We start from the raw sequence: 22485 nt of genomic DNA on the forward strand, positions 1-22485 counted from the left end.
GTCATGTTCAGCTACTAAACTAAAATTTGCTACATTCTGCTTTTTGTTGTGTTGCCTACTAGACTGTTGTAACATTTCAGTACAAAGTTTGATCAAAGGTACTGGCTTCTTTGTGTGGGTACCTAAAACAAAGATTTGAAATCAGGTTCCCTGCTTTCCACACTAGTTGAAAAAATTGGTCCAAAACTCAGATATGTGCTCTATTCTGATGTCTGCACTAAACTTACGTAATCTCAGCAGAGATTTATATCATCTTCTTCTCAGCTTTTCTGCTTGTAAAATAGAATAACACTTGCCTGTCTCTCAAATGGTATGATTACTTTGATTAATGTTTATAAAGCTCTTTAAAGTCTTTTAAAAATACAGTGTCTTTTACAATCAGAACAGTTATCTAGAGAAGATGAATAGCCTTTCAGCCTATGTCCTTGTCAGCAGCTAGACTGAGACAGTCACTATAGCGGACAGTCATTACATACTAAACTCCATCCATTTATGGGCTGCAGCAAACCTATATATCCCTCAAGAAATATATAGAAAACTTTTAGATATGGATGTTCCCATTATCACAGGAGTGCATAAGCTTGTTAAGATTATTTCATGAATACTCCCTTGCTCTGACCCACAAGGGAGCACAGGGAGGCAGCGGCAGATGGAAGACCCCAGTAATACCCTGCCCTGGCTGCTCCCAGGCCCACCATGGGAGCCATCAGACCATCAGAGGCCCATCTTTACACGCTCAGAGGAGCACAGGGGCCCAGAGGCAGGTGGGAACCCAAAGCTCAGAGGAGGGGGCACCCTGCCCTCTGAGGCAGGTCAGTCCAGAAGCCCCGGCCTAGGGATGTGGGATACTTCATGGGATCCAGGGTAAGAGCATTCTGGGACTGTAGAAGACTACTTATGGGATGGAAGGACCCAAAGTTTCCAAAGACAGTAAAAAAAGGATGGATCTAGGTGGTTCAGAGACATACAAGCATGGGAAAACACAGGGATAAGGGGACAGAAAGGCACAGTTGCATCTAAACAGTTGGCTGGCTGATATAGTTGTATGGACATGCCCTTTGCCTGATGAGCACAGTCAGTCCCATATTCTTATTAAATCTCCCTTCTAACTTTTCCTCCGTGAGGGATTTCCTGCTCAGTGTGTGTGTGTATGAGGGTCTACATGCCAGTGGCTGGAGATTACCACAGGCCGGAGGGCTACTTCCCTTTCAAGAATATACCTAATATCTGCCCTAATACCAAATCAGAGAGTTTACCCAATAACCTCTATTGTAATTCTAATTATTTCCTCAATCATTACTAGCTAGCTTCTCCTCTAGTGGAGAAATTTTTTCGTGAACAGTGTTTTAAGAGTTAAAGTCAATTTTACTTAAAACAGTTCTTTTACCTGATGATTCATTCAAACTGCAAGCAAAACAGGGTTTTCCTTTCCAAAGGCTGTTCCAGTTTGTTTACAGTATATATTAATTAAAATAAGATTATAATTTAATATTTAATAATTTTAAATAAGTTCCATACTAATGAAGAACAGCTCTGTGCTCTCAACTCTCAGAATTACCCTAAGCACTTCCTAAATACTTTATTTTCAGGCTGATTTCTTTACTGGGTAAAGAAAAACACACTCAGGTATCACACCAGACACTTTGCTCATACTTAGAAAGCTTAGAGGTGCTGGTGTAGAGAGTAGTTATGTATGACTTGCCAAGTCAAATGCAGATTCTCTTTTGAAGTACAGCTTCCTCTACTATTATTCCCCTCTTATTTACTCCCTGCAACTGCAGGAGAAGCCACAGTACTGTATTAACCCCCCGGGTAATCTCAATCCATTAGCACTGTCACTAGCAAACTAAATTAGAGAATCCAAGTTAGCTCAAACTTATCTTTAAAACTGGACTTCCACTAACAGATCAGGGTCATAAAAGTGAATTTTATAGCCCACGTATTATACGTGCTTTGGTAAAAAAACAGAGTAAACATTTTTACAAGAAGTAAGTTGTACTTTGGAATTCGGGGAAACAAATACAGGTATAGACTTTCTATCAAAGTTAAGGCAGACAAGACAACATAAGAACAAGAATTACCAAAAAAAACCCCCAAAAAGTCGGGCTGAGATGAACGAAGCATATTCAAAGAGAGAGCCTAATTAAAAAAAGAGAAGGCCGGCTGTGGACAGAACACTAGAAACTTCATGAAGATGATAGAATTCAAGTATAAAAATAACTGTTGGTAAGGCCAAATGAGTAGAAGGAAGGTAAATGTTAGGAAAGGTGAGCAGAAACCCAGTATTTTAATTCAGTGCAATGAAACTCATGGGATGCAAAGTGATGGAAATGTCCAAGCTAAAGAAATATTTAATCTCAAAAGGACATTACCTGCTGTAAGTCTTCACTTTCAGATTTCAGTTGGGCTACAAGAGCTCTCATGCAGCCCTTCATAGAACATAATGTAGCCTGTTGAGGAATCACAAGAAAAAAGAAAGTGAATAGTATTAAATGACAGGTTGGTGGCTTTGGTTTGCCTCTGCACAAAGTTTTGATATCTTAAGCTAATCATACCTGAAGTTCAATAAAAGCTTAGTAAAATATGTTGCCAAAAATATTTGGTTTACAATTACTAAAAAGTTAGGAGTAACTATCAGTTTCTAACCAGGACAATATGTAAGTGGTAAAATTATGCTAAATTTCATATTTTTTACAACAAGTCTAGGACTTGACCTGGTATTTTAGTACCTCAGAAGCCTTCTTTACTATGCGCCAGATTAAAATCACCTGTGAGCTGGCAATGTGTTGTTACCCATTGTATATTGAGTCTCACAATCATTTTCTTTTCTTTCAAATAAACATAGTATGAAAAATAACATGAATATTTAAAACTGACACACATATAACTTCTTAAGAATACAATAACAATTGAAAAACTGTAAGGCTTACGCTTGGAATTGTTTGTGACAAAGCACAATTAAAAGTTATTCAAAAACAAAGTATGTGTTAGGACTGTACTACTTCTCAGCGGGACAGCATGTACATTTACATGTCCCAGTAGTTTAGTTTATGCTATAAACCTAGTAACTACAGCCCTGTAGCAGTTACTGATTGGATGATGTAAAGAGCCAATATTTCGTGAAGCAATTCATTTGCAGCAAGGCTTTATGCTTTACTCTTGTCTAAAACTTGGAACAAAAACTGAATTATATGAAGCCTGTGATTTCCATTCTCTCCTAAAATGTCTTAGTCTACAATAAAAGGATAAAAGCCTTCTCAGAACGAAGTTATTTTAAGATCCATAGCTTGACAAACTCTGGGGCAAGAAATTACTGAAACTTTCTGTCTTTTGAAAGCAAGGTCCTTGTCAGAAATTAGGGAACCTATTTTCTCTTGTAATAATTTGAAGTAGTGCCCATTATGAGTCAGATGTGCTCCAAATATTTAAAAGCAAGCTCCAGCCTGAAGAGGTTTGCAAAATTTCATCAGACAGTAATAGTATCGTTAAATAACTGATAACTTTACAGAATTTGACCCAATTAGCTACCTTAGTTCAACATCCTCAGAAAAAAAAAGTCACTATCTGTAATCATTGGTCCATAATCATTATGTGCTATACTAAGCTAATGATCATTAAAAAATTAAGCCAATAGATAAAATCCTTACTTTCAGTGACAAATTAAAAGTGATTTAATTTAATGTAGAGTTGATACTATATATACTTGGATGATACAACATTCCATTTGTGGTGCTCTTTGTCAGGAACAGGATGGAATTACAGAGGTATTTTGAACTTCTGTCCTGAGCTCAAACTCAATATCCTATCCTGGAGATTTGCATCACCTGTCTTGAGAGCTACAATTCAAACATAGCTAAGAATTGAAATTACTGTATATTTAAAATTTTACTCTCACCTTGTTTGCCACATCTCCAAAAGTCAAGTTTGTCAGAGCCATTCCAGCATATCTCCTTAAGGTAACACTATAATGATCATTAGTAAGTCCATACATTTCACAATCCACTTGCAACAGTTCAGCAATGGCCTGCAAACCTCCTTTAAAAACAAACAAATAAGAAAATAATATCTGTACTCTAATATCAAAAGTACTAAGAAATGGACTAAAAAATTCAAGCTTTAAACAGGAACCAACTCAGGACAAAAAAAAATCCAATGAAAACACCAACAAAGAACCTCCCACCCTGGAAAGTAGTCTCCATTTTAAGTCCAGTACTTCCAAAACTGTAAGTATTCCCATAATAATAATACTACTCTTCCAAAATTCACAATTCATGCCAGAAAAAAGAGTAACTGACATCATAATTTATCCACTGGGGAATGGTCTGGTTAATTTAAACTACATTCATCACTTAGAGGGCAATAACTAACACAAATGAACTGATGATCTGTTTAAACCAGTAGTAAAAAGAGCCATATATCCAGTGAGGTACACAAGGAGTGTCAGCGTTTCCAGCAAGCTTCTCAAAGGAAGTCAGAGAAATACATTTGGTCTTACCAAGCTCATTCATTGCATGCCTGTGTTCTTCATCAAATGAAAGTTTCATCAAAACACACACTGCAGGACAGATTTGATGATCCACTGGAGCTGGCACTGATCCAAAACCAGGTAACAATTAGTATTTCCTAGGTGATTTAGTCTAGATCATAAGTTTTCCAAAACAAATCTAATCTCAAAATAAATCAATAGCAGTTTTGTTCAGTGCTTGTATCTTCCCAGTAATCCGTGAACAAACAATTAGTTAAGAATGTTACTAACAAACGTGCGTACTAGAAATATATTTGATGCTGAAAAAGAAATTAGGGAGAATCTTATATGTATGTAATTAAGTAAGAAATATGACTCCCAGTACAAAAAAAAAATCTTATTACTTTAAAAAATTTATAATCTTAGTGAAACAAATCAAGAAGGTTAAATATTCTGGTGGCATTAAATAATATGCCAGCTAACATGAAGCTGTTTGTTTGGGTGTTATGACCTTATAAATGGTTAATTAAACCCTTTGTTTCACAACTGAGAAGTTTTTAAGTCCATATCGTTGCGAGCTACATTCTGGTTAATGCACAAATGTTATTGGTACATCTTGTTCAGAGCCCCACTCCTGCTAAATACTTCTTGCAGTAAACTCCAACACCCATGACGCAGCCCACTGATTTCAGCAGTATGTCTGTCATGGACACGTACAGCCTCTACTTAAAAAATGCCCTCAATTCAGAAAAGCAGCTAAGCAATTCAAAAGACTAAATCTTTTTTCTAACTGTTCCTCAAGAAAATTCCTATTCACTTACATTGTCATCTTTCATATTTTAATAAAAATTTACATACAACATTATAAGTATCAGTTCATATTATATCAAACAGATTAATTAATTTGTGCTCTCTGTCCCTCTCCTAAATGAAATGTGCTATGTCCTGAATACATCTGTGTGAAAAGTAATTTGGGATTATTTATGTAGATCTGTTTCATTATCCATTACAGTGCAAAATAGAATGAGTATATATTCAATATTAATTTACAGATTATAAATATAAAACACTAGAATTATTATCTGGAAAGCACACCAAGGTCCATGATTTAAGTAAGTTTATAAATAGGGTATCATATCTGTAATAGATACTATTTATGAGCACCACCTCAACTTAAAAAAAATAAATTAAAATATATATACACACATACACACACACATATATAAGAAAACTCACATACATTCAACTAGAAGTCAGATGAAAGTTGTACTTCCTTTAAATTCACTGTTTTCAATATATCCTTAAAACCATTTTATACAGCGTACAGAACCTACTTGGGTTTTTGTCTTGGTCCATGCCTTGTTCATGTGCTTCCTGCCATTCCCAACATGTTTCACAGTAAGCACGGATCTGCTCCAAGAGATGGAGCACGCGGATTTCCCGTCTGCCTCGCTTATCATCAGGCTGGGAGTGAATGATGTTATGCAGTGCTGCGCTGGCTCTGGCACGGGCCTCTTTACTACCACGAGAATTTCCTAACAAGACAGAGTCTTTATCGTTGCCATGTAAAAGCTGGATGAGGAGAGGAAGACATCCAGACTGGCGCATAGCTATGCAGCTGTCTTGGGAGCTAGACATTGCTAGCAATGTTCTTGACATGTCATCTTTATCATGAGTACCAAGCATTGATAACAATGAATACACCATTTCCACCTGCAGGTCAAATGATTTTTAAAATACAGTTACATTTTAAAAATACACGTTAAATTAAATTAAAATGAAATTTGAATGGTACACATGGGCAAACCCACCCTTATTTAATGGCACAAAAATCTGTGCTATTTAGAAATAATTAAGTACTAGTATTACTTCAGCATTCATAACATTAATAAATTTCACTTAGTGGTTAAATGTCTAGAAGAAGTGGGTGGTAGCTGTATGTAAATGTATTAATCTACAAGACCAATGGCAAAGACTTCTAAATTTCCATTGTACAAAAAGATTAAATAAACATACTAATGAAAGTCTTTCTGTTTGAGAAATCTAAAATAAATTTAAAATGAATTCTGACTCAAAAAAATGTTCTGTAAGAATCACATTTTCATGTAAATATGCTCTTCAGTGAAAAACCATTCACAGGATAAGAATGATTACATGAATTTTTAGTTTACATTCTTCTAAAAAAAAAATCTGACGTCCACGTATTATAAAGTTTTCCTTTAAAACTATTTCAAATTAACTAATCATTTTTATTAGTCAGTTTATGATGACTGACTTGCATATGGACCAGATTATTTACAGCAAATGCAAAACTGAAGAGTTAAATTAACATTTTTTCAAGTTTACAGGGATAAAACCAGTAAAGCAAACAAATGCTCATTTAATATATATAAAATACTGAGCATTTGTCAAATTAAATCAAGCCATGAAAACCCAGCATTACAGTTAACTTGGAGTCACCAGATTTCTCATTAAAAAATACCAATTTTTGAGGGATTCTCTTGGCGGCTGTGTAATATAGTGGTCAACACACTATTTGGTTTGTCTTTCTTGTTCTGTTTCCTTCAATAATAGCTTTAGATCAAGAAGTGCATTTGGTTCTTCTAGCGTACTTAGAATAACAGGATGCAGAGGATGATTTTAGATACTACCTAGAAACTCCAAACTCCTGAAGCCAAGATAAGTAGGAACATTCAAAATCAAAGCACAACATAACGAAACTATCAAAGGGAATTATTAAAGTAGCAGTGTGTACGTTTCTTTAGAATATACCAATTAAGGAAGAAATGAGACTTTGGACTGTTAGACAAAGTTTTCTACTAATAACTAGATATTTGCACTGGTTACCAGACCAATGAATGATTTTATCTGAATTGTCTCTGAAGATGAGTACAAATACTAAGTTATAAAAAAATTGAATAGCAGTGGGTAGACTGCTTAGCAGCCGGTCTGTTAACGTGTACTTCTCTAAATAGTATAGGATTGCTGAAGCAATAGAAAACTTAGAATCTGTGAAACTGTATGATCACACGCAAAATCCACTGAAATAGTCTTGGAGTCAATTTTATGACATCCTAGCATCCCAGTTTGGAGATCCTGTCTTCTTGGTCTGGGAAAAATCAAATACAGTATTAAAACAAACCACTTGGATTCTTAAAGGAGAGTGAATTTAATCTGCTTTACACATGCCTCTTGAGAGATATTTCAAGTGGCAGCTTTAATCCAGTGTTATTTGGATTTGGAAGGTAAAGTTTTTGTCAGAGGATAAAGCTGAAGAAGCCACCAAAATTAAGCCTCCAGGTTGTGGCAAATATAGTATAGGTAAAACTAAAAACATATTTCTCTCTCTCTCTCTCTGTATACACACACTGCCCACAGATACATCTCTTTCTGCATCTGAAAATGCATTCCTCTATTTAGAATCTCTACCACTTTCCCTTCTTCTCAACCCATAGCACACTCAGTTCAACCTATTTCTTTGCCTGCGTCCTTCCACACCCAGTGCCTTTCCCTGCCTTCAGGGCTCTCCTGTTGTTTGCAGTGTTTAGGAATTCTACAATTCACAATAAAAACTTGCAGACAGACAGACTGGCTTATGTCACCTCCGTTTGGTACATGCATACAGCGCAGGACTGAAAGTACAACACTGTAACACCGGTTTAAGGCCCAAAGTAAGTAACACTATGTCAGGCTAATCAGCCCTGCTTCCCAGAAGACGGCGCTCAGCACATCACTACAGTATCTATACTGCTGTTGGTTCCATAGGCAGTATAAACTCCAGTGGTTCATGACCTCAATTTTGTGTTGCAGATTTGTCCTTTTCTTCCCCTCTCTTTTCATGTTGCACACATACTTTGAGCGCAGTCTTCTGTGAACAGACATTTATCACCATGAAGGGTTTACATAACTTTTTGGGGGTTTTTTTGTTTGTTTGGTGGGTTGGGTTTTTTTGGTTTTTGTCCGCTTAATTTCTTAGCAATTGCATCTGTTTTGAGGATGTATTCAAAGAATCCCTCTTGAAAGGGTTAGTTTTCATCGTGGATTATAAATCAACATCACAAGCTTTTTAGATATTCTAGTAATTTCTAGCAACCATTTTTTCCTTACTGCAACAACTCCTAACTGATCAACAAGAAAAAAAAAGGATTTCTGTGCATATATTTTAAAAGTTGAAAAAATATTCTAAAATTTTAACTTCACAATATTACTATGTGTAGATAGATTGTTCAGCTAATACTAGTACTATTGGCAGAAAAAATGAGGTTATTGTATTAGTAAAAATGTAGCATTAGAGACCTGTGGTTTGTAATCTTCGGTTACCTTGGTACCCAGATGACTTGTCAGTCTGCGAGGAACAGAGTAATTATTACTAGAGCTCATAACGCTGGCTGTCTCGTGGTCCATTCGAGCAGCAGAACCCTACAGATTTAAACAACAATTCAGTATAAAACAAAGTCTGAGTGAAAAAACAACTATTGCCTAATTCAGTTTCAGCACTGGATCATGAAATCATATTGATAGTAATGAACTGTGAACTTACTTTTGTTAAGTGAGGTCCTCTCTGCCCTGACACAACTTAGAGGTCACTGTTAAACTGGGTTCTATTAACCACTTTTGCTGAAAGTGTCTCAATAGCATTGTATTTTCAATTGAATTATTTTGTAATTACTATTTTCACCAAAAGAGGAGGAAAAGTGGACTTTGAAACAAACCGAATTATACTTTTACAGAGAGAAAATAACAGCCTCAACTTTTAGGTCAGATTATGTAGTGCATAGGAATAAGTCTGTACTTCTTCAGAACACAATCAAGTATACAAGAACTGACAAGTAAAAAGAGATTCATCTGGATAAGGAGTAACCCTGCTTGAATGTGTCCGTATCAAAAGCAAATTATGAGTGGATGAATCTCTTTCATTTCTCAATGAAAAGCTATAAAATAACTCAGACACTATTTGCTGTAATTTTCCTAGAAATTACTGTAAACAGCATGCTCCTACCTGTAATAGCAAGACTCATTTAGCATTTTTGTCCCCTTTTAATGTATTTTGCGTATTTACATTTTTCGTTTTTTTAAACTATCTTTTACCCACTCACTCTCTTGGCGCTTTTTGTTTGTTTGTTTATTGCTGTTTTCTTTGTTTTTCTCTGCTTCCTATCTGTTAGGTTTCCCTTACTATGTCCCCACCTTCCCATTCACTTTGACGAACTTAAAAATACATCTGACTAGCAAACACTTTTAGTATCAGAACACTGTTTTACTGGGCTAGTCACCAGTCTTTTGTTGATCCTCTACAAAGGCTAGAATCTGTTCATGAATTTATTAGCTTAATTTGCAAAACAACATTTTCAAGCTATACGGATCAGTGAGTATCAGTTTTTTTCAATAAAAATATATAACACACTGAAGAAAACTGTATGAATGACACTCTTGAAATTATTTCTGTGTTTCTTCTAGGTGCACCATGAAGAAAGAATATTCCCCTCTGACTATTTGCTGTTCATACAGTTCAACATCTTAAATCTGAAGTTGAAAATGACTGTAAGCAAAAGGTTGGAATAATTTCATATAGAGTTTGGCTAGAAAGAAAAAAACTCTAGTTATAGTAGAATATTTAAACACACATTATTATACTCATCTCACTCTCCCAGTTGAATTCAGAACATTTCATGCATGTTCCAGAATAAGTATTACACTAAAAGATATAACTAGAATGATTTAAATTCATACCATTTATTCCAATATATATTTCCTATGTAAACAAGCCCTTATTTTCTCTGTTGACTATAGGAAAAATTAAAAATCTTAAAGCTTAGAATGAAAAATTATACTGGATTTTCTCAATTATTCACTTAAATAATCTGCAGTCCTAGGAACATGGGAATGAATTCCCAGCTTTTTACACCGAGCAATCCCTTAATATCATCTTGACCTCAAACTACATTGAGAGGATCACAAGTTCAACACAATGTACATGCCAGAATTCTCGATTATTAAGTTCAATATGATTGTTTTGTCCAAGAAGGTAAAAAAGGAATGTTTGGAACACTACCTATTAAAATTCACCATGGTATAGACAGAAAGAGCATAATTTTCCTATCGTTTTCCCAAAACTGTATCAACTTTGATTCAGATAACTATTTCCTTTAGAGCCGTCATGTGGCCTTGCTACTTTGAGGATGCCAGAAGGCCCAAATAAAGTGTAACTATGTTTCTTACTGGCTCCTAAAGACTGATGTGAAAGAACTAGTGTAAAGTGTGTAGCCATTCATCTAAGAAAATGGGAATGAAAAGGAGATGTTATGTGGACCCTTCTTGTATAGAACCTTCTCTTTCAAAATCTTCTATCTGTCTACTTCATCCTGTTTTCTCCTTTCATACTTTACTGTCTTTCTCTCCTTGTTTTACTACGCTTGCTATTTACTCTGTCAATTAGGTAATTTTCCCTATTTTGTGGCACATTTTCTTAACAAAACAGACAATCTCATTGAATTCCTTCCTAAAATCTGCAAAACAAAGGTATGAAAAAAAAATTTACTTCAGCAGTATTAACAGTGAGCATAATGGAAAAGTGAAGACAGCTGAAAGATGGTGCAGAAAAGGACATAACTGAATCCTGAAAAATCCTGGATTCAACTGGCAATGTTTCAATTAACATTGATTATGTGACTACAAAATCAATTAGAACCAAGTTACAACTTTTTTTGCATTCCACTGAATAGTGATTGCTCAAAGTATTCAGCTGGTTTATCAGAAATAAATGTTAATGCCCAATCCATTAAACCTCCTCTGTCTGGCCTTGCACTGAATGTAAATAATCCCCTGCTGTCTGTTTTAACACAGATTCAGCGCCCTGGCTCTATCCACCTCCAGGAGGAAGGAATATGCATGTTTTATACATTTTTATGAGGCAAAGTTCAAAATTGCACAAATCCTCAGCATAAGACCTCAAATGAAGTCTGAATGGATGTCCCACTTGCTTAAGTCTGCCAAGACATGACAATCCCTTCTGCCTTCCTTCCCTTTAAAATATGTTGTCCAGAGAAACTCCTGATTCATATACTGTAGATGGATGATACAGCCATAACGCATCAATTATTTAAATACATTATGCTTTCAGCCCCAAAGCAGCACTGAACTATTTTCTTCCCAAACAATAAAGCTGTCATAAGAATTACAGTCAGAGCCTCAGGCAATTGCTCAGATATGGCTGATAGAACTTAATTCCGAATGGTGACCAAACATATTTCAAAAGCAAAATTATGGGCTGTGCTTAATGTTTAATCAAGTGAAATATTCTAGCCAAATGACAATTCTTTCTGATAAATCTTCTTGTACAAGACTCTTTCAGAAGAATTTAAATAATTCTACTTCCCTGGAGTAGCAAAAATATTTTGCATATGAATTCAACTATTAAATTTGTAGTGTGAAGTTTTAAGGACACAAATTATTAATGGGAATGTCTCAGCTACAGTTGGGAATCATGAGGGGAATGATCATTAGCACATGGTAAATAAAAGTATTTTTAGTCAAAGAGATAAGTCATAAATATTTGTTTTAAAATACAAGTAAAGAATTTAATGTACCCTTCAAAATATTTCACTAATGTATTTAACTAATAAAAGGAAGAGCAATGAAAGATTATTTAGAAGCATTTAAATAATCCTTCAGCCCCCTTCCAGGAGATTGATACTACTGTCTCAAAGCTTTATCTAAAACAGTATTAAAGAAACATTCATGATAAGCCTGCTATTTGCTTCTCCTCTTGTTTAAAAATCACTGACATTTCAGTGATAACTTCTAAAGTGAAAATTTGAACGATTTTCCATAATTAAATCATACTTCTACTATTACAGTCCTCCTACAATAAAATAAATTTTCTGTAATCATGCTTGTTATCTCCTTCATAGCATTACGCTCATTAATCATTTAAACAAAAGAAAAATGCTCCCTGCATTACTGAATATTTATACTTAATCTTATTAAAACATTTCCTTCTAATAAATACAAGAAATTTCTCATGTATAGATGGAAAGAAAAAAACCATCTTTTTAAAATGAGCAAGCACACAAATGCTGTTAAGGTATATACTGATATACCAGCATTGTACATTTCAAGTATTTAATTATACTATTAACAAACAAAATAATCAATTTACCTGACCAGTACTGCTAGTTGCCACACTGATTTCTGCTGCTCCTTGACCTTCATTCTGCCTCTCTGTATCATGGGAACCTGCATCATGCTTGCCTTGAGGTGCTCTCTGTTAACATAAACGAGTTTATGAAATTACATACAGAAATGAAGTACACTTTACCATTCAAAGCTTTCTAGACTGTGAATGCATCAACGCTGCATCCTCACAAAGTCATTAAACAGTACTTCGTATTTCATAATGCTTAGTCTCAAAAATTAACAGCTGAGACTGAGTGTCTTTGAAAAACTGCAAGATGAAAGTGAAGCATGTCCTCTGAGGATTATAGCCCTGCAAGACAAAGGATTTGCTGTGACACACAGAAACACCATTTTCCACCAGCTGTGCTCACATTGCTATCAGAAATGTAACAGAATTGGAGCAAACAACTGTCTTCTCTGTGCTGTCACATGATCCATGCATTTACTGGAGACTACGGCTAGCATAGTCCAATCAAGCTTTGCATTCAAAGATGAATAATTTCTGCCTGAACAGAAGGATATCTGTACTGTAAGAATCCTTCTAAATTTTAAGGATAAACAGTGCAGGAATAACCACTTCAATACAAATAAAATTTTTATAACCTGATACTGATCCATTTAGTATTTCATCAAAACGAATTCAACTGATCCGGCAAGCTGGTACAGACATATTTCAGTTCTTTCAGGAGACCAAATTTTATATACATCTACATGAAAATTAAACTGGTGTACCAGCCACTGACAGGGATCATGAGATCAACATGAAAATTGGGCCTTTAAATACAGTTTCTTAATAAAGCAAATAGAATAACTGAGAAGTTATGAAGTGTGTGAAGTATCCAACTTTATCTATTAATGTGTTTAAAATGTTTCAGATTTTCATAAAGATATAAATAATCCTGTCCACGGAACTGGCCTGAAGTCTGGAGTTGAAAAGGTATCACCTTATGACCAAAACACAATTTTCTCAAAGTATTAGTTTTGATGACAAACCTAACTTTTCAGACTCAGAGGCTACTTACTACCCTAACAGACAACACTCTTGTATCCCTCTCAATTAATTTGTTTAACTATACCTGCTATATTAAATTCAGTTTCTATGTGGCTGCACAATGTTCTTGAGCACTATGACCTATGATAGCATAGCCTGTCTCATTTTGCTTTATGTAGATTTCTCTTGAACTTTTAGCAGAAACATACTTCTCTTCAATGTATATACATTGAAACTTCTTTAGTTACCCGGTGATCAAACTCATACAGTATCGCTGGCATACTAGCTCTATGTTGTTCATATAAAGACAACAGATCCTCAAACCGGGAAAATATTTAATGTTGAACAGGATTTCAGAAACCAGTAACTATCTAAATACACGTGAAGTGGTAATTTAGGGATAAACTTAAAAATGAAAATGAAATCTATACAGTTTAACTAAAAGAATAAGATATGTCAAAAAACACAATAGTATTAGACAAAGTAGTAACATGAGAAAATGGTGGGCAGCATTTTCCTTAACATTATATGTTCAGTTCTGGAAAATGAGTAACCCACAAAGCAAAACTCACAAAATTATTTTAGGAGACGGTGTTACTATTCTTTTAAACCTGATCTGTAATTTTAAAACTCACCATTTCCATCATTGGGTATGAAATGATATTGTTATTGATGCTCATACAATGACTAACGAAATTTTGGTTCCCAATACAACCAGCCAAGATCAGGCCTTGTTGTATTGTGTGCTGAATACAGTATTACGTATTGTATGTTGAATCCCTCTCACAGTATCTTCAGTCTTGCATAAAGTGTAATGATGAGTTTGACAAAATCTAGATCTAAACCTCCAGTATGACTCAGAACAGAATTTTCCAGTCATAAGGTGACAGCAAGTTTCAATCCCATGAAGAAAGCAGTATTCAAGGTACCTAGAGGCAAAAAGCTGAACTATTCATTACCTGAGCTCTGACCCACTGGGTCACCTGAGGGGAGAATAATACTACTCTTCCAAGAACACTCCTGAGTTTGAGGCAAACTTTTTTGGGTGGTGAGGATGGTGTACCTATTAAATAGTTCTTTATACAGATATAAATAGATAAATTTTGTAGATTTATTAATATATTTAATATAAGCAACAGCATATATTTCTTTTATATGCATATTATAAAAATATAAAAATAATATGTATACTCACAGATGATGAAAGTATATTTTTGTATAGATATAGTATTATTGTAAATAAATTAATATTCATCTGACAGACTGTGGATTAGTGGTTATAAAGACAGTATAACCACTGCAAGTATGCCCCCTCTTTGCATTACCTTTTAACACTGAATGTAGGACCTGTGGATGAAAATATACATAAGCTACCAACCCCATCAGCAAAGAACCAGAGCATGTAAACAGTAGCAGACTATAACCTCTACATGAGGTACAGCAGCTAGAGAATGGCACACAGGTCCCCTGGGTTAAACAGCACCACCTATTTTGAAGCATGATTTTTGAAGAGGCGTAAACTGGGTTTAGAGCTGTCATTTCTGAATTCTGGCATCATACTGCAAAAGTCACTTTAACAGAGTATGCTTGTTTGCTCTTGCAGCAAAATGGTGGAAGACTGCATGTGCCTATTACCAGAAGAAAGATCTGCTCCCTCCATCTTGTTTGCCACTATTTTCTAAGTGCTTCTGAAGTCAACAATAGCTACCACTTGTCAATTGATTTTATTGTATTTACTAGTAGAAAAATCAGAAATCTCTAGCTATTTTATGACATTTGCACACACAGTAGGACTGGATAATTTTTGCTAAGACAACCAATTACAAACAATATTACCTAATGTTTTGTCAACATGACAAAGCAGCCCCTTGTGTATTTATTAGGATAGAAGACTTTTCTATGCACAAACCACTGTTTTTTTCCCCAATATTCAACTACCCTACTATTTCTGTGTATTGAAAACTACAGATACACTATTATTTTCTAGGTACCAGAAAATGTTTTTTGTGCCATTACTTCATATTAAACACAATACACATACATGTATAAGCAAGAAGGTAAGAACAAAGAACAATGCAACAAACAAAAATAAGAAACCATAATATTTAAACAACTTTGCTACAGTTGAGTCAAAGAAAAAAGGAAATCTAGTGAGTCAAATCCTTGTGAGAACTCCTGTCCATCACAGTTTAAAGCTTGCTGAGCATAATCTCTGTATGGAGTAAATCCGCTACGTTTTATCTACAGCAACACTGCCCAATGGAAATACTTCACATATTTCAGATGACAGATATTATGAAAGAAAGGCATATACCACTATAACAAACTGAAACCCCCATATTAAACACTTGCCAAGAATTTGCTTCTTTTCTTCTAAATAATTTCAGATTTGTACCCAACAGCCAAAAATTCGCTTTGGAGTGGTCCAACTGTACAGTGGATTTCGAACCCTATTGTGAAAATTTTGCAAAATATCTAACAGAATCCTCACAAAATTTGAAGGTACCATCACTTGCTGGTAAACTACTTCAACTTTGTCTAGTAGCATTTACAAGACTTAGTAATTTGCCAAACCTTAAAAAGGTGCTAATATGTGAGTCAAAATCTGCTCTGCTCATTGGTTTCCAAAAGCTGTTTTTCTGGTGCAGTATTATATTTGGTCTTACTCTACAAGATACATTGCACTGGGATTCCACAGTGATTGGCATCACCACAGGGGCCAACCGTATCAGTAGACAAGCTATGGTATTTATTTTGTTGTTACTAAATCTTTATGAATGTAAGGAGCACATTCAATTTGGGTATCACTATATCTGGCACAGTGTAAGAATATAATAAATGCCTCATGTTTGTATTTTTCAGTTATATGGACTCTGCAGTTTGACTGCTACTACCCTCCTCCCTGTCACCAGGCAATTTCAGAATTACATCCAGCTGTTTTCCATAGGAGATGGACATCCTTTGGAAATTATTACAACACACTATAAAGTATTATGTAGTAAACACTATAAACTGTATATAAAATTTATAGACACTGTAAGTGTCTCTAAATTGTAAAGACTGCCTCCTTTACCACCAGCACGCTGGTAATTCTATATAACCAGCCATCCAGACACTTTATGGATAAGACACACAACAAATTTTCGATATATTAGAATTTCCACATATTCAGCAGCCAAATAATGTAGTTAAAGGAGTGAAGAACTAAGATAAAACTTCTTTAATTTTGTAGTTGCTTCTCAATGCTGTTTCAGTCCTTCAGCTTAAGTGAGCCAAAAACATGGCAGATTTTTTTACCAGAGTAAGAGGTAAACACTCTGGAGATAGGATCTGACTAAATGGGGCAAAAGGAGGTTGCCACCCAGGTAAGGAGAGCTTTAAACTAGAAATGATGAGGGAAAGAGTGATTCCTCAACAAACAAGTAAGGAAGTTGGGGACAGGGCAGGCAAGGCAAGGGCTCTGGCTGGTAGAAACACAAGGGTAATCCACACAACTGAGATGAAGTGGAATCCCCTTGAGCACAGGCATGTAAGGAAGGAGGTGCAACAGAACAGGCTTGTGGGGAAAGCTCTCAAGCCTGTGCTGGGGCATAGGCACGCTTGGGTGCCTCTCTGGCATGCCTCTACACTAAGGCACACTGCGTGGGGAACAAACAGGAGAAGTTAAAGTGTGTACAGTCATGGGGCTACAACCTCACTGGGATCATGGAGATAGAGTGGGATAGCTCATATGACTGGAAGGCTGCAATTGTGGAATACAGACATTTTACAAAGGCTCAAGGAAGACCTTACTGCTCTCTACAACAACCTGAAAGGAGGTTGTAGCAAGGTGGGTGTTGGTCTCTTTTCCCAAGTAGTAAGATGAGAGGAAACTGCCTCAAGTTGTACCAGTGGAGGTTTAGATTGGATATTAGGAAAAAATTCTGCCCCAAAAGGATTGTTAAGCATTGCAACAGGCTGCCCAGGGAAGTGGTTGAGTCACCATCCCTGGCAGTATTTAAAAAGTATATAAAACGTATAGATGTGGCACTTAGGGACATGATTTAGTGGGACTTAGGAGTGTTAGGTTTATGGTTGGACTCAATGATCTTAAAGATCTTTTCCAACCTAAATGATTTTATGATTCTAAGGTGAGAAGGTGGAGTTGTCCTTTATGCGAGAGAGCAGTTAGAGTGCATGGAACTCTGCCTGGAGATACATCAGGAGCTTATGGGTGAAGATTAGCTGGCAGACCAATGCAGGTGCTGTTGTAGTGGACATCTGCTAAAGACTTCCTGATCAGGGAAAAGAAACAGATAAGACCTTTTCCAAACAACTGGAGGAAGCCTCATGTGTACAGGCCCTGGTTCTCATAGGGAACTTCAACCATGACCCTGGTAACTGCCGGGGGGGCAATAATAGGATGAAACATGCTAGGAGATTTCTTGAGTGCCTGATGACAACTTCATGACATGGGTTATTGAACAGTCAACAAGGAGAGGTACTGTGCTGGACCTGATACTTACAAAAAAGGTTGAAGACATGAAAGTTAGAAGCAGTCTTGGCTGCAGTGACCATAAGATGGTAGGGTTCAGGATCCTAAAAGGAGGGAGAAGGACAAAAGCAGGACCACAGACCTGCACTGCAGGAGAGGAGGTTTCAGCCTCTTCAGGTATTATCTGCTTGGAAAAATCCCATGGGATACAGCCCTGCAGAGAAGAGGGACCTCAGGCAGATGGCCAATATTCAAGGATCACCTTCTCCAAGCTCAAGAAAGGTGCATCCCAACAAGCAGGAAACAAAGCAAGGGCAGCGGGAGGCTTGTATGGATGAGCAAGAAGCTCCTAACTGAACTTGGGCATTAAAAGGAAGAGTACAAGAGGCAGACCTGGGATCAGGTGACCCAGGAGTAAAGTGTTGCTGTCCAATCATGCAGGGATGTGAAGGGCAAATAAAAAGGAACTCCACAAGTACATAAACAGCAGAAGAAAGACTAGGGAAAATGTGAGCCTTCTGCTGAATGGGGAAGGGGACCTGGTGACACAGGACACAGAAAAGGCCAAGGTACACTCAATGCCTTTTTTGCCTCAGTCTTTACCAGTAAAACCACCCTTCAGGAATCCAGGTCCCTGAGACCAGAACGAAAGTCTGGAGCAAGGAAGACTTACCCTTGGTGGGGAGGATCAGGTTAGGGAGATCTTAAACAAACTGAACATATGTAAGTCCTAATGGCCCCACAGATTGCACCTGTGAGTGCTGAGGGAGAGGGACGATGTCACTGTGAAGCCACTCTTGAATGGTCATGGCATCAGGGAGAGATGGTCCTTAAGACCAGAGGAGAACAAATGTCACTGTCTTCAATAATAGCAAGAAAGAAGATCAAAGGAACTACAGGCTAGTCAGCTTCACAAATTATGATGTTGTGGCTATCATAGAAACATGGTGGGATGCCTCCCATGACTGGAGCATGCCAGTTGATGGCTACAAGCTCTTTGGAAGGGATAGACAAGGTAGGAGAGGCGGTGGGGTGGCGCTGTATGTTAGGGACTGTTATGATTGCCTTGAATACAAGTGCAGTGAAGACAGGGTGGAGTGTCTTTGTGTTAGAATCAGGGGGAAGGCCAACAGGGCAGATGTTGAAGTGGGAGTCTACGATAGGCCACCCACCCAGGACAGAGAGGTGGATGAAATATTCTATAGGCAGTTAGGAGAAATCTCACGATCGCTTGCCCTTGTTCTTGTGGGGGACTTCAATTTCCCAGACATCTGCTGGAAATACAACACAGCAGAGCGGGACCAGTCCCGGAGATTCCTGGAATGTGTGGGGGACAACTTCCTAACACAGCTGGTGAGAGAACCAACCAGAGAAGGTGCCCTGCTGGATCTCCTCTTTGTGAACAGAGAAGGACTGGTGGATGATGTGGTGGTTGGAGGCCGACTAGGGCACAGCGATCATGAAATAATAGAGTTCTCTATTCTTAGAGAGGCCAGGAGAGGAGGAAGCAGAACTGACATCCTGGACTTCCAAAGGGCTGACTTTGTCTTGTTTGGGCACCTGCTTGAAAGGATCCCTTGGGAGATGGTCCTGAAGGGTATAGGGGTCCAGGAAGGCTGGGTGCTCTTTAAGAAGGAAGTGTTTATGGCTCAGGAGCAGGCAGTCCCCAGGTGCTGTAAGAGGAGCAGGCGGCAGAGAAGACCACCCTGGCTGAACAGGGAGCTTTGGCTGCAACTCAAGGAGAAAAGGAGAGTTTACAGCCTTTGGAAGAAGGGACTAGCCACTCACAGTGATTACAAAGACACTGTGAGGCTATGCAGGGTGGAAATCAGGTCAAAAGCCCAGCTGGAAATTAATCTGGCTTCAGCAATCAAGGATAACAAGAAATGTTTCTATGTCAATGGCAAAAGAAAGACCAGGGAGAGTCTCCATCCCCTGCTAGATGCTGAAGGAAACTTGGTAGCAAGTGATGAGGGGAAGGCTGAGGTCCTTAATGCCTTCTTTGCCTCAGTCTTTAATAACAAGACTAGTTGTATTAAGGGAATCCAGCCCCCTCAGCCAGATGATAGAGACTGGGAGAACGACCCCCCTGCAATCCAGGAGAGAGTCAGTGACCTGCTACATCACATAGACACACACAAGTCTATGGGACCGGATGGGATACACCCGAGGGTGCTGAAGGAGCTGGCTGAGGTGCTCGCCAAGCCACTTTCCATCATTTACCAGCAGTCCTGGCTGACCGGGGAGGTCCCGACAGATTGGAAATTGGCCAATGTGATGCCCATCTATAAGAAGGGTTGGAAGGATGATCCGGGAAATTACAGGCCTGTCAACTTGACTTCGGTACCCGGGAAGCGATGGAACAGCTCATCCAGAGTACCATCTTACAACACATGCAGGACAACCAGGGGATCAGGCCCAGTCAGCATGCGTTTATGAAAGGCAGGTCCTGCTTGACAAATCTGATCTCCTTCTATGACAGGGCGACCTGCTTATTGGATGAGGGAAAGGCTGTGGATGTTGTTTACCTTGACTTTAGGAAGGCCTTTGACACCGTTTCCCACACATTCTCCTGGTGAAACTGGCTGCTCGAGGCTTAGATGATCGCATGCTTTGCTGGGTAAAAAACTGGCTGGATGGCCGGGCCCAAAGAGTTGTGGTGAACGGAGTTAAATCCAGTTGGAGGCCAGTCACAAGTGGTGTCCCCCAGGGCTTGGTTTTGGGGCCACTCTTGTTTAACATCTTTATTGATGATCTAGACGAGGGGATCGAGTGCACCCTCGGTAAGTTTGCAGATGACACCAAGTTGGGTGGGAGTGTTGATCTGCTCGAGGGTAGGGAGGCTCCGCAGAGAGACCTGGACAGGCTGGAGCGATGGGCTAAGGCCAACTGTATGAGGTTCAATAAGGCCAAATGCCGGGTGCTGCACTTGGGCCACAACAACCCCCAGCAGCGCTACAGGCTTGGGGAGGAGTGGCTGGAGAGCTGCCAGTCAGAGAGGGACCTGGGGGTGTTGACTGACAGCCGGCTGAACATGAGCCAGCAGTGTGCCCAGGTGGTCAAGAAGGCCAACGGTATCCTGGCTTGTATCAGAAATAGCGTGGCCAGCAGGGACAGGGAAGGGATCTTGCCCCTGTACTCGGCACTGGTGAGGCCGCACCTCGATGACTGTGTTCAGTTCTGGGCCCCTCACTACAAAAAGGACATTGAATTACTCGAGCGTGTCCAGAGAAGGGCAACGAAGCTGGTGAAGGGTCTGGAGCACATGTCGTACGAGGAGCGGCTGAGGGAACTGGGGTTGTTGAGTCTGGAGAAGAGGAGGCTGAGGGGAGACCTCATTGCCCTCTACAGCTGTCTGAAAGGAGGTTGCAGAGAGCTGGGGATGAGTCTCTTTAACCAAGTAACAAGAGATAGGACAAGAGGGAAGGGCCTCAAGTTGCACCAGGGAAGGTTTAGACTAGATGTCAGGAAGTGTTTCTTTACAGAACGGGTTATTAGGCAGTGGAATGGATTGCCCAGGGAGGTGGTGGAGTCCCCATCCCTGGAGGTGTTTAAGAGTAGGGTCGACATAGCGCTGAGAGATATGGTATAGATGGGAACTGGCAGTGTTAGGTTAATGGTTGGACTAGATGATCTTCAAGGTCCTTTCCAACCTAGTTAATTCTGTGATTCTGTGATTCACCTCAGTTCCCGGTGACTGAAGGTGATAGAGGAAATCCTGGAAAGCTTTCCCAAAGAATGAAAGACAAGAAGGTGACTGGGAACAGTCAGCAGGGTTTTACAAAGGGCAAGTCAGGATTGACCCTTCTGCAAAGGTGACTAGCTTGGTGGGTGAGGGAAGAGCAGCTCAGGCTTTTTACATCAATTTTAGGAAGCCTTCAGACACTGTCTCCCATAATGTCATCATAGACAAGCTGACAATGTGTGGGTTAGATAAGTGGACAGTGATGTGGATTGAAAACTGGTGGAACACCAGCTGGGCATTAGAGGGTTGTTATCAGTAGCACAAAGTACAGTTGGAGGCAAGTCACTAGAGATGCCCCCCAGGGGTCAATACCGGGACCAGTACTATTCCATAAATGACTTGAATGCTGGGACACAGTGCACCCTCACCAAGTTTGCAGATCACAGAAAACTTGGAGAAGATGATACACCAGATGGTTCAGCCACCTTTCAGATGGACCTGGACAGGCTGGAGAAATGGGCTGACAGGAACCTCATGCAGTTCAACAAGGGGAAGTGCAAAGTCCTGCACCTGCGAAGGGACAACCCCAGGCACCAGTACATGGCAGAGGGCCGCCCAGCTGTGAAGCAGCTTGGCAGAACAGGACCTGGAAGTCCTGGTGGACAAGTTGAACATGCTAGCAATGGGCCCTTGTG

General features: G+C 38.6%; 1 protein-coding gene across 5 annotated transcripts in view; it reads right to left on the reverse strand.

The window, feature by feature from the left end:
- APC (APC regulator of WNT signaling pathway) overlaps window positions 1-22485 on the reverse strand; it is a 99896-nt gene that overhangs the window by 8972 nt on the left and 68439 nt on the right. For 4 of the 5 annotated variants that reach the window (XM_074856747.1, XM_074856749.1, XM_074856748.1 and 1 more), the window contains exons 8-13: window positions 12624-12728; window positions 8762-8884; window positions 5800-6178; window positions 4496-4591; window positions 3896-4035; window positions 2373-2450 (exon numbers count right to left, since the gene is read on the reverse strand). In XM_074856747.1, coding sequence (XP_074712848.1) covers window positions 2373-2450; window positions 3896-4035; window positions 4496-4591; window positions 5800-6178; window positions 8762-8884; window positions 12624-12728 — 921 coding nt within the window. The remainder of the gene's footprint in view (window positions 1-2372; window positions 2451-3895; window positions 4036-4495; window positions 4592-5799; window positions 6179-8761; window positions 8885-12623; window positions 12729-22485) is intronic. The other variant, XM_074856750.1, reaches the window with a different exon arrangement.

This window comes from Strix uralensis, chromosome Z (assembly GCF_047716275.1).
Source record: "Strix uralensis isolate ZFMK-TIS-50842 chromosome Z, bStrUra1, whole genome shotgun sequence".
Lineage (NCBI taxonomy): Eukaryota > Metazoa > Chordata > Aves > Strigiformes > Strigidae > Strix > Strix uralensis.